This window comes from Phalangium opilio, unplaced genomic scaffold (assembly GCF_054372755.1).
Source record: "Phalangium opilio isolate 3A_F unplaced genomic scaffold, DU_Popi_V2 ptg000217l_1, whole genome shotgun sequence".
Lineage (NCBI taxonomy): Eukaryota > Metazoa > Arthropoda > Arachnida > Opiliones > Phalangiidae > Phalangium > Phalangium opilio.
The window spans coordinates 9,721,702-9,733,305 of NW_028324218.1; the positions used below are offsets into that span (position 1 = coordinate 9,721,702).

General features: G+C 32.3%; 2 protein-coding genes and 1 long non-coding RNA gene across 7 annotated transcripts; all 3 read right to left on the reverse strand.

The window, feature by feature from the left end:
- Nucleotides 1-860: 860 nt before the first annotated feature.
- On the reverse strand, nt 861-2,200 carry LOC149616205 (uncharacterized). Its single transcript, XR_016376123.1, has 2 exons — nt 1,446-2,200; nt 861-1,352 (listed from the first exon to the last, which is right to left on the reverse strand). It is a non-coding gene; the product is annotated as an uncharacterized LOC149616205 (long non-coding RNA).
- Nucleotides 2,201-2,365: 165 nt separating this feature from the next.
- LOC149616206 (uncharacterized) lies at nt 2,366-7,890 on the reverse strand. The gene is made up of 8 exons (XM_089857410.1): nt 7,830-7,890; nt 7,499-7,663; nt 7,339-7,438; nt 7,106-7,270; nt 6,879-7,041; nt 6,609-6,817; nt 5,398-5,687; nt 2,366-5,336 (listed from the first exon to the last, which is right to left on the reverse strand). The coding sequence occupies exons 2-8, from the start codon at nt 7,630-7,632 to the stop codon at nt 5,132-5,134; spliced, it is 1,266 nt and encodes a 421-aa protein (XP_089713536.1). The 5' UTR covers nt 7,633-7,663; nt 7,830-7,890; the 3' UTR covers nt 2,366-5,131.
- Nucleotides 7,891-7,939: 49 nt separating this feature from the next.
- LOC149616207 (uncharacterized) lies at nt 7,940-11,550 on the reverse strand. Of its 5 annotated transcripts, none has more exons than XM_089857408.1 (9): nt 11,189-11,423; nt 10,382-10,483; nt 10,263-10,311; nt 10,103-10,202; nt 9,870-10,034; nt 9,642-9,804; nt 9,364-9,572; nt 8,421-8,710; nt 7,940-8,359 (listed from the first exon to the last, which is right to left on the reverse strand). In XM_089857408.1, the coding sequence occupies exons 2-9, from the start codon at nt 10,443-10,445 to the stop codon at nt 8,143-8,145; spliced, it is 1,257 nt and encodes a 418-aa protein (XP_089713534.1). In that variant the 5' UTR covers nt 10,446-10,483; nt 11,189-11,423; the 3' UTR covers nt 7,940-8,142. The 5 variants fall into 5 exon arrangements, with proteins under 5 accessions (XP_089713534.1, XP_089713533.1, XP_089713532.1 ...); XM_089857407.1 differs by lacking the exon at nt 11,189-11,423 and adding an exon at nt 11,430-11,550 and having other exon boundaries at nt 7,941-8,359; XM_089857406.1 differs by having other exon boundaries at nt 7,941-8,359; nt 10,382-11,423.
- Between the last annotated feature and the right edge of the window lie 54 nt (nt 11,551-11,604).

Consider the following 11,604-nt stretch of genomic DNA (forward strand, 5'->3'; position numbering starts at 1 on the left):
ATTTCCTTCCTAACATAACTAATTAAAAGATTATTAATTTCTTTATCAACTTGCGTTAATCATTTCCTTCCTAACATAACTAATTAAAAGATTATTAATTTCTTTATCAACTTGCGTAAATCATTTCCTTCCTAACATAACTAATTAAAAGATTATTAATTTCTTTATCAACTTGCGTTAATCATTTCCTTCCTAACATAACTAATTAAAAGATTATTAATTTCTTTATCATCAACTTGCGTAAATCATTTCCTTCCTAACATAACTAATTAAAAGATTATTAATTTCTTTATCAACTTGCGTTAATCATTTCCTTCCTAACATAACTAATTAAAAGATTATTAATTTCTTTATCAACTTGCGTAAATCATTTCCTTCCTAACATAACTAATTAAAAGATTATTAATTTCTTTATCAACTTGCGTTAATCATTTCCTTCCTAACATAACTAATTAAAAGATTATTAATTTCTTTATGAACTTGCGTAAATCATTTCCTTCCTAACATAACTAATTAAAAGATTATTAATTTCTTTATCATCAACTTGCGTAAATCATTTCCAATCAAAAGATTATTAATTTCTTTATCAACTTGCGTAAATCATTTCCTTTCTAACATAATTAATCAAAAGATTATTAATTTCTTTATCAACTTGCGTTAATCATTTCCATCTATTATTATTATTATTAGTTCCAAACCATTGTTTGTTGGATGGCTCACTAATAGTGGTTTTGTTCGAAACTGAGCTTCATTCATGAAATATTACATATAACCACAATTAATATAACTTGTTAAAAGTGTGTTTGAGTTAAATTATAAATATGTAAACTATTAATTAAGAAAATAAGGTTTGCTGTCAATACTTTCCAGAAAATCACCGTTAATGGCAATAGTATTTATTGTATTTAATAGTTTACAAGGTAAACAAACGTGTTACGTTGGTGAGGAATATGTGTATAAATCTTCTGTAGTGAGCGTTGTTTTTCATAAAGCATTACCAAATGAAACATTTTAATCATTTAGGTAGAATACAAGGTTTTAATTAATACAATGGAACCCTGATTTGAGTAAATAAATAACGGCATTTTTAACTATCACTACTGTTACCTATGCTTACGAAATAAATAAAGCATAAATTCATAGCATAATACAAAGCAGACTTCGAAGACAGAGCATATATGAGGAAACCAGGATGGGAAATAAGATTGACGGGCCTGGTGCACTATGGCTATTGTTTTGACCAAGGCTTAGAGAAATTAATTCACCATGGCTGCCAGGCTGCGCACCACGATTAGAAGCATTAAAGGGGCTGAAGCGACCAAGGCTTAGCGCAATTTCACGGGTTTCACCGCCTTAAAAAAAGTGGCAAGTTTAGAAACAGATTGTGGGACAATAGAAAGGTGGAAAATTATGAAATTAGGCTTATATTAAAACTTGAAACCTACTTTATATTATATTTAAAATCTATCCATCAGCAAATCCTCAAAAAATATGAAAATGACAACGATAAAGGACCCACTCTCAAATTTTTTCCCCTTAAAAAAATGGCGACCACAAACGGGGTATTTGTCACGGCGGCAATATTAAAGCAGTCTTATCTCACTACCGATAGGGCATTTCAACCAAAAGGCATTAAGAAAAAACAATCGGATTAATATGACGCAACTAAACGCAAAAAAAGGCCAATTTTGGTCGCGCTGCAATTTTCTAGTAAATCAGTCTATCCATGCTTAAATAACGCAGATTGGGGTAATTTTGAAAATTTAAAATTAAACATACTTAAACTTAAAATTAATCAATGAAAGCTGGAAAGCACAAATACTAAATATGAGGCTTTCATTTGAAACCGTTTTCAAATCAAACAAACGTATAGTTATTTCATGACGGCTTCCACAAAAAGGCTATCTGTTAAATTTTTCCCATGTTATTTCTATGGAAAATTTCATGATTTTCATCAAAATATCGTAAAATTTTTATGGAAATGAAAACCACCCTTAGCAACTTTATTTTTTATAAGAAAAACTAATGGATGGATCTTTTTGAAATTTTAACCACATATTTAGGTCCCGAATTGTAGTTCTGTGGAATTTTTTCAAAGCAGTTAATACGATACAAAAAAAGTTATAACCAATCAAAAAACCATCCTTATACATTAAAGTCGGTATGAGGTCTTATCTAAGAGAGCTATCGCTCTCCTAGAATATCGCTCTCCTAGAATTATTTAGTTATGGAAGTAAAAAAAATTACATCTGGTCTTATTGCTATTTTTGATTTCACAGAACATTTTATTTGTAAAACTGTGTTATTTACATGCATTAACGCAACAAAATACAAGGGCTTTATAGTGTGAAGTTTTGGAAAAGGGCTGAAATTTTATTAATAAATAAGGATAACAAATACATATAGATAGTATAGTGTTTGCCAAAATCCCTTCTTTTAAAAAAATCTATCAGAAAATAGTGAACTTGAGCAATTTTTTAAGCATGAGAAATGTGCTTTAACTGTAAACTAAAACTGCAGATTTATGAATAAAAATTACAAGTTTGAATTAACAATTCAAAAATCTTAAACAATAGCAACAAGCTATATTTCTGAAACTTTCGCTTATTTTCGTCTTTGTAGTTATTTGTTATAAATATAAATCAAAGTCCTGACTGACTGACTGACTGATAATCAACGCCCAGCCCAAACCCCTTGCCCTAGAAGGCTGAAAATTTGCAGGAACGTTACTCATAAATAGTAGGCGCGTTCTAAGAAAGATTTTTCCAATCCGCCGCCATCTTAAAAAATTGCGCCCAGAAATGTAAAAAATATTCTCTATGCAATTAAGTACGCGCGTTTCAACCGATTTCACAAATATTTAGTACAATGGTTTCCTTTAACCTATAGACGGGCTAAAGGTCTTTTGGGTTAGATTTGTTGCCATCTTTTTAAATGGCGGCCAAAAACTTAAAAACCCATCTTTATGGAATGATGTCCGCGTGAAAAGTAATAAAAAATATCCCGACGGGCTGACGGACTGTGCCGAGTGCCTTCGCTTCTAGGGTTCTACAAAAATATTAGTCATCAGTAAAATCTACCCATTCTTTATATCATTTTAGATGGAAGTTCTTATTACACGCGAGCGACGCCGCGGGTAACGGCTAGTTTGTTATAAATATAGATATATGCTGTGTTGTTTTAGGGTAAATGAGCTTCTAAAAGGTATCTAAAAGAGTTTCTAAAATAATTTCGTCTATTTGTCGTAAAAGGCTATTTTGTTATTCAATATCTAACTCAGTTAGATCAAACATTGTGGGTTATGAATTCGCAACGTGGGCATAAGGTCGGCTAACAAATATGCGTTACATCCTCGGAAGTAAGACGACTGTAAATCGACACGCGAATAGCTAGGTCACGTGTCGAAAAGGAGCTATGTCTCTCCGGAGAATTGTGATTGGTGGGTTTGAATTTTCGCCCATGCGCAGAGAGAAAAAATATAAGTTTCCCTCTCACTTACAGGTGTTACAAGTTATATATTTTTTCTGATGAACCGGTGCCTAAGCAAAACGCCTTATGGGACGTAAAACATGTGAATCTACAATATGTTATTATTTACACATATCCATGGTTTAACTTAGCAAATATTCCATCGCTTGATTTTCCTTAGCTGTTGACATCATACTAGATTCTCTTTTGGAACAAATATTAAATTGTGTTTGTCTGCAAGGCGATGTTAATAATTGAGAGTTCTGAATCAATAACTATCTTCTGCTGTAATAACCCCCCTTCGGGGGGGACTCCTGATAATACTGTTTGAAACTGTTTCTGTGTCCGTAACGTTTTTCGTTAAAACTCTTTTGTGCTTCATAGGTGGATGAAAAACAAAAGACTTTTACCCCGCAACACTAAATTCAAACAGAAATACGCACGTCAACTACATTATCCTGCCTTTATATTACTGTTTCACATTATATATACGAAATATTTACAAGAAAAATAGCTCTTTCAGGACGAATTAAAAGTTCTACTCAGTGTTATTCAAAGAAAAACGTACTTTTCCTATTTAGGTCGTTATTGGATTTTTAATTATTTAAGAAAAGGAGCATGTTGTGCGAGATTGCGATATTGGATGATTTTCTTTGAATAATCGGGGATTTAACATTGCATATCCCTACGCCTGAACTTTCAATTTCTAATTATTGCACTTTATGAGAAAATGTTAGTTTCGTTTAATAAAACGCGAAATGTGAAATTGCAGATATTTTCAAGATTACCTTGAAAATGTACTCTAATTATTTTATATAGTGAATATATATCGGTGCTGATCAGTACCAGTTTGAGTTTGCATCGATATTGATCGGTTAATGTATATTACGCCTCGAATCTTCTTTTACCCATTCATGAGAGTCACTTAAAATATTTAGCTAGCTGCCAGTAGATTTTCACAAAGTGTAACATAAATATTCGTTATTAAGTACAGGTTAAGAATTGATGGTTCGAGTGTTAAATTATTGCATAGATAATATTTATAATTTTAAGATTATTATATTTGTAGTGCACTTTAAAACGTGAACTCTTGAAAGGTTTTTGTCATTAATAGGATGCTATCAAACGTTTCCGACGAAAACCTTTAAAGATTTCCTATTGCACACCAAAGCACAAGTTATAAGTAAAGGTCGCAAAGAGATATCCGACGATGAGTACAACGATTGGCAAAACCATGCTGCTAAATCGAATTTTAAACTAAGGGACATTGTTCAAGTCTTTCATATCCCGTGAGCATTGCACTGCTTGTTGTTATTTTCTTTACATAATCTGAGATTTAACGTGGCATATACCTAGGCCTCACCTTTTATTTTCTTATCATTACACTTATGGGAAAATGTTTGTTCCGTTTTATAAAAATCGAAATATGAATTTGAAGATATTTTTAAGATTGTTAAAGTGGTAAAAGCGTGTTTTTAATGGCAAAAACGTTTTAATAGTAGAGGCCCCATAGAGCATTTTCAATGCATTACTGACATACACTAAAAGTATATCAGTAATGTATCGAAAATTCTCTATAGCGCCTCTATTCTTAAAACGTTTTTGTCATTAAAAATACGCTTTTAACACTTCCCAACAAATGACACAAAGATTTCCTTTTACTTTAGCACAAGCTAAAAATAAGAACTAAGGTTGCCAAGAGATATCCAACGATGAGTACAATGATTGGCAAAACCATGTTACTAAATCGCATTTTAAGCATGGGCGCTTTGTTCTTGTCTTCTAAATCCCGTTGGCAATGCAATCCTTTATCGGATCCCCTTTCGTACGTGTAATAATATAACCCAGATTCAACATACCAAGATACCCTGTAAAGATTATTAAAAAGTCAATAAAAATTAAAAATCGAAGAATTGAAATCATTTATACCTTTCGTAGAACACTTTTTTTATGAAAGGATTCATGGCTTTCCTACTCGGTATGCTGTACAATACCGACGTAATTTTATCGTTTGAAACGTGAAAATACGACAATGAGTTTCTCTGACAAGGGTAAAAATTTGGAGCCACTTTGAAAAAGTATCTTTTTCTATAAATAGATGCCGATTTCCCAGCCCAAAGAGATGGGTTAGAATCTCGAATCGGTCGTTTGTCGTTAAAAATTCCATTTGTTCTAACAGCTTGTTCATACAGTGCCCTTTCAGCTTGAATTGGAGAGGTCTTCATATATATAAATAAATATTTGTTTATTTTACAACACAGTTTTGAACTTTAGCGGAGTAAAAATGGTTTTGCTAATACATATTCATAAATATTGGGTGTGTTCATTGCGTCAAACTGGGTGAAAAGTGTCAAAAAACATTGGGTTATGGAGGTTCAAGCCCTCAAACATTGGAATGTAATACCAGGAAATTGGCACACATGTAGAGTAAGAAACGTCAGCCTGCCCATCTTGTTTAGACAATTCCAATAGACTCCAATTTTAGAAAGATAATGAGCCTTTAGAAATGTACGTTCAAAATGTAATTGCACATTTGCTATTTTAGTGTGCCTATGCTGGTTATGAAAAATTTGTTGAAAGTGTAATAGCACAAGAGTGATAATTTTAAGAATACCTCTAAATAACCATGTTAACTTCAACTCTTGTGCTGTTACACTTTGAATTACATTACCAGCTTATGCACACATCTACCTTTAAACGTACACCTCTGCTAGATAAGGCTCATTAACTTTCTTAGATTAGTGTCTATTGAAATTGTCTAAACAAGTTGAGCACGCTGATATGTCTTACTCCACATGTGTGCCAATTTCGTTGTTTTAGGGGAAAATGTTTGGTGGTTCGTACCTCCTTAACTAAATGTTTAAGACCCATGTTCTTTAACACAACGTCACGGCTCTACTACATGACGTACCCGAGTTTAGGGTACATTTGAACAAGCTTATCAAGCCAAAACTATAACCATATCTTTCATTCATCTACTATAATCATTAGATCTATTCATTTCAGTAATAAGGAAAGACTGTTATTTCAATCAGACGGGCCTAAGCTAAAGCTATTGCAAACTCGCAAGGAAATCAAGGCTGGACAAAACACATTTTTAAGATGGCAGTATAGGAGTATTAATCAATTCAATTACTTGCCTGCAATAAATTCGGTATGAATCCCTCTTTCAGCATAAATCTCATATTCGGTCTTTCAAGAAGGTCTTGTATATTGTTTATGTATGATGGATTTTCGGCTGATGAAAGCTTCGAGAAGAAGTTGCAACAGATGAACATGTTGATTAATGTAGAAGCGAATAGACAAATAGACCAAATTATACGGCGAGATAAGGTAACCTTCTCAAAATCTGATATAAATATTAAAAATTTTGAGTATTTGAAAACAATTCCAAGTTAAAAAGTACGCACTTGGATACTGAACACAAAGGGAATTAAACACAGTAAAAAAAGGATCCGTCCATTTGTTGGTAATTAGTTTGTCGTAGCGATAACTGATTCGCTTCAAGATATTCATACTTAATCGAATGATAATATACATTATTGAAATGTAAATGCCAATTGCAATCCAAACCTGATATAAGAATGTAAAAATATTGCACAGTAATTTTATTTATGAAATATAAATTATATCTCACATTGTTTTCAAATATGCCAAGAAGGTAGAAATATCCGTATTGAGCTCTAATAACACCTCCGGTAACGATATTAATATCTTCAAACATAAATAATCCATCTAGGTCCAGAATACTGGGTAGTCCAGAATCGAGTAAGGCAATATATGGTATTCCAATGTCTGTATACTATATATACTTTGCTCATTTAATAACTTCGTCAATTGATAATAATTTATATTAAACTAATTCTTTACATTTTGTAATAGATGTTTTAGAATCTTTTCTGGATTGTTCAAATCATATAACGGGAGAGGATCGAAGTCATTTGACCTTAACATTTGCACCTGAATTCCCCTTAAAATATCGCTTAAAAATTAAATTATGATTCCAAATTGAATATTTTAAAGCACTTACATGTTTCGCATGAGATTGATAATTGTTTCAAACATGTCTTTATGATAACCTGTAAATTTTACAGGCGACGCTTTCCTAATGAACAAATGACTGCCGTAATTTTGTACGGCTATCCGTACGTAAGTGCCGTTCATATTTGTGAACGTTCAGATTGAATTCTAGTGACTATTCAGAAAATAAAACTAGTCTTTGAGAAACTAGATATTAAAGCTAAACAACATGGAGTATGTTACTTCCGTGTCACAATTTAAAGATCAAATATTTACAATAAAAATATTATTTAGGAGAAGTTAAAAGTTCTACTAAGTGTTATAATTCAAGAAAAACGTACCTTATTTAGGTAGTTAGTGGGTTTTTAATACTTTAAGAAAATTATTATGATGTGCAAGATTTGCGGTATTGGACGATTTTCATAAAATAATCAGTGATTTAAAATTGCCTATACATACGCCTGACCTTCTAATTTCTTATCATTGCACTTTATGAGAAAATGTTTGTTTCGTTGTGTAACACGAGAATTATGAAATTTAAGATATTTTTAAGATTGTTATATTTGTAGTGCACTTTAGTGCCATTTCTCTTGAAAGGGTTTTGTCATTAAAAGGACGCTTTTAACACTTTCCGATAAAACACGTAAAGATTTCCTATGGCATTCCAAAGCACAAGCTATAAATAAGAACAAAGGTAGCCAAGAGATATCCAACTATGAGTACAATGATAGGCAAAACCATGTTACTAAATCGCATTTTAAGCATGGGCGCTTTGTTCTTGTCTTCTAAATCCCGTTGGCAATGCAATCCTTTATCGGATCCCCTTTCGTACGTGTAATAATATAAGCCAGATTCAACATACCACGATACCCTGTAAAGATTATTAAAAAGTCAATAAAAATTAAAAATAGAAGAATTGAGATCATTTATACCTTTCGTAGAACACTTTTTTAATGAAAGGATTCATGGCTTTCCTACTCGGTATGCTGTACAATACCGACGTAATTTTATCGTTTGAAACGTGAAAATACGACAATGAGTTTCTCTGACAAGGGTGAAAATATGGTACCATTTTAAAAAGGTATCTTTTTCTATAAATAGTCGCTGCTTCTCCAGCCCAAACAGATTTATAAGAGCCAGTAATCGTTTGTTGGATGGTGAAAATGCCTTTTGTTCTCACAGCTTGTTCATACAGTGCCCTTTCAGCTTGAATTGGAGAGGTCTTCATTGAATAAAAATTAGTTCATTATACAATTCAGTTATGATCTTTAGCTAAGTATATCAATGAGCATGTATAAGAAGGAGAGTCTCCGAGGGAAGGGAGACGTAACTATAACAGCAAGAGCTGCAAGACCCATATCTCTCACTCACGTGCACCTACTTCGCCGCACAGCTGAGGAGCCAGACGTCACTTGATACGTTAAGAATACTGGCCGCAAAAAAACATCTCTGATTTTTTCCTCTCTCTTGCGGCGACTGCGCATGGGCGGATTTCGGACACAGAGCCATAACTAGGTATCGGTTTGAAAAGGGGTAGGGGCTGACGGAGAATTTGGTCTCTCCGATTCTCCTTCTCATACATGCTCACTGAGTTTATATAGTGGCGCCAACAATAGGTGTTTGATTAAAAAGGGAGGTAATTCACCAGACGCGTGACGTACCCAGTGACGTTTTGGGTACATTAGAACAAGCAGATCAAGCCACAACTAACCATATCATACATTCACCTGTTCTACTTATGGCAGAAGTAAATAAAGATTATTATTTTATACATCTAAGTTAGAGGCTCATGCAAACTCGTAACGAAAACCAAGGCTGGACAAAACACATTTATAAGATGTCAGTAAAAGAGAATTTATGAATTAAATTACTCACCTGCAATAAGTTTAGAATAAATCCCTCTTTCAGCATAAATCTCATATTTGGTCTTTCAAGAAGGTCGTGTATATTGTTTATGTATGATGGATTTTCAGCTGACGAAAGCTTCGACAAGAAGTTGCAACAGATGAACATGTTAATTAATGTAGAAGTGAATAGACAAATGAACCAGATTACGCGGCGAGATAAAGTAGTCTTATCAAAATCTGATTCATAATTGAAATGCAAGTATTTAAACTTTATGAAAAAAAAGTAATGTTCAAAAGTATACGCACTTGGATACTGAACACAAAGAGAATCGAAAACAGTAAGAAGGGGATCCGTCCATTTGTTGATAATTATTTTATCGTAGCGATAACTAATTCGCTTTAAGATATTCATACTTAATCGAAGGATAATATACATTATAAAAATGTAAAGGCCAATTACAATCCAAACCTGATATAAGTGGGTGGAAATTATTGTTAAGTAATTTGAATTTTAAAATTTAAATTATTCCTCACATTGTTTTCAAATATGCCAAGAAGGTAAAAATATCCGTATTGAGCTCTGATAACACCTCCGGAAATAATATTAACATCTTCAAACATAAATAATCCATCCAAGTCGAGAATACTAGGTAGTCCAGAATCGAGTAAGGCAATATATGGTATCTCAATATCTGTTGCCTATAATTATTTTTCTTATTCAATAATTATGTGAATTAAAATTAATCTATAGAAACTTAGTTCATTACATTTTGTAATAGATGTTTTAGATTTTTTTCTGGATTGTTCAAATCATATATCGGGAACGGATCGAAGTTATTTGACTTTAACATATGCACCTGAATCCCCCTTAAATTATCGTTTAAAAATTATATTACGATACCAAATTGAACATTTTAAAGCACTTACATGCTTCGCATGAGATTGATAATTGTTCCATACATGTCTTTATGATAACCTGTAAATTTAACAGGCGATGCTTGCCAAATCTTCAAATGATTGCCGTAATTTTGAATGGATATCCGTACATATGTACCGTTCATGTTTGTTTTTGAATTCGAGTTGATCCAATCTGATTTGGTTTTGTTTCATCAAAGGAATCGTTTAATGTCAAACAATCGTATCACAACCTAGAACATGACGTAATTTGGCCAATAAACTGTGAATTTTGAACTACCTATTTTTTGTTAGATTCGGCAACTGGTTTCTGACAATTAGATTAACTTCCTTTCTAGAACCATTAATATCAAAAATCTATTATTTATAATTTTGATACTAAATTTTTGAATTGGTAAATCATAATTTAAAATCCGAATAACCACTTTGAATTTTGAATTTTTATTTTCATCTTATTAATAAAATAACGTTGGAGAAAAAGTAACCACAGATAATAATAGAGAGATCTGTATCATTTAATAGCTGTCTACTACTCTTTTTCCTAAAATAATTCCCAACAGTAAATTCAGAAAAATTGCCTAACGATGTCCGTGGTTAGATATGCTATTATATTAAAAAAATAAAATTCTAATCACAAATGAAATTGAATCTACTGGCTCTTGCGAATCATATTTTCTGACGGCTGAATTTTGCTCTGGTAAAGTTAGATGATATATTTCCATTAAATTTAAGTTTGGTATTTTTTCTTTGAAGTTTAAAGATAAAGCAAATATTTTAATGCTTTATACTAGTTAAAATGTATATATTTAAAACAGTCACGTGAGCATTATAAGTTACTTTGTGGGGAGAGAGCCTAAGGTGAAAACACACTGGTTTCAAGAAAATTGTTAAAGATCTGGTGAATACAACGAGCTAGAAACATACACACAAAAACTTACAATATTGTTTGAAACTGCTTCTTTGAAAAGTCCTTTCATTCGATATAAAAAATCATTTGTGCTTCAAGCGTAGAAGAAAAACAAATGATTTTTTATCTACAATGCTAGATGCAAACCGGACTACGCACGTCCACTACATTATCCTGCTTATATAGCCCAAAAATATTTACAGTACAAAGTTTTTCAGGAGAAGTTAGAAGTTCAACTAAGTGCTATTTCAAGAAAATCGTATATACCTTACCTATTTACATCGTTTGTGGGTTTTTAAGTCTTTAACAAAATAAGCATGATGTTTGCGAGATTACGATACTGGAGGTCTTTCTCTAACTAATCTGAGATTTAACGTTGCATGTACCTACGCCTGAATTTTCAATTTCTTTTTACTCGAATTTTAGAGAAACTATGTGTTTCGTTTT

Coding starts and splice junctions, on each gene's coding strand:
- LOC149616206 (XM_089857410.1), bottom strand. CDS start 7,632: ATGAACGGCACTTACGTACGGATAGCCGTACAAAATTACGGCAGTCAT. Junction 7,439..7,498: donor ATCAATCTCATGCGAAACAT/GTAAGTGCTTTA, acceptor CGATATTTTAAG/GGGAATTCAGGTGCAAATGT. Junction 5,337..5,397: donor AAAAAAGTGTTCTACGAAAG/GTATAAATGATT, acceptor TAATCTTTACAG/GGTATCTTGGTATGTTGAAT.
- LOC149616207 (XM_089857404.1), bottom strand. CDS start 10,396: ATGAACGGTACATATGTACGGATATCCATTCAAAATTACGGCAATCAT. Junction 9,805..9,869: donor TTGGCATATTTGAAAACAAT/GTGAGGAATAAT, acceptor CACTTATATCAG/GTTTGGATTGTAATTGGCCT. Junction 8,711..9,363: donor TTATTCTAAACTTATTGCAG/GTGAGTAATTTA, acceptor TATTCAATGAAG/ACCTCTCCAATTCAAGCTGA.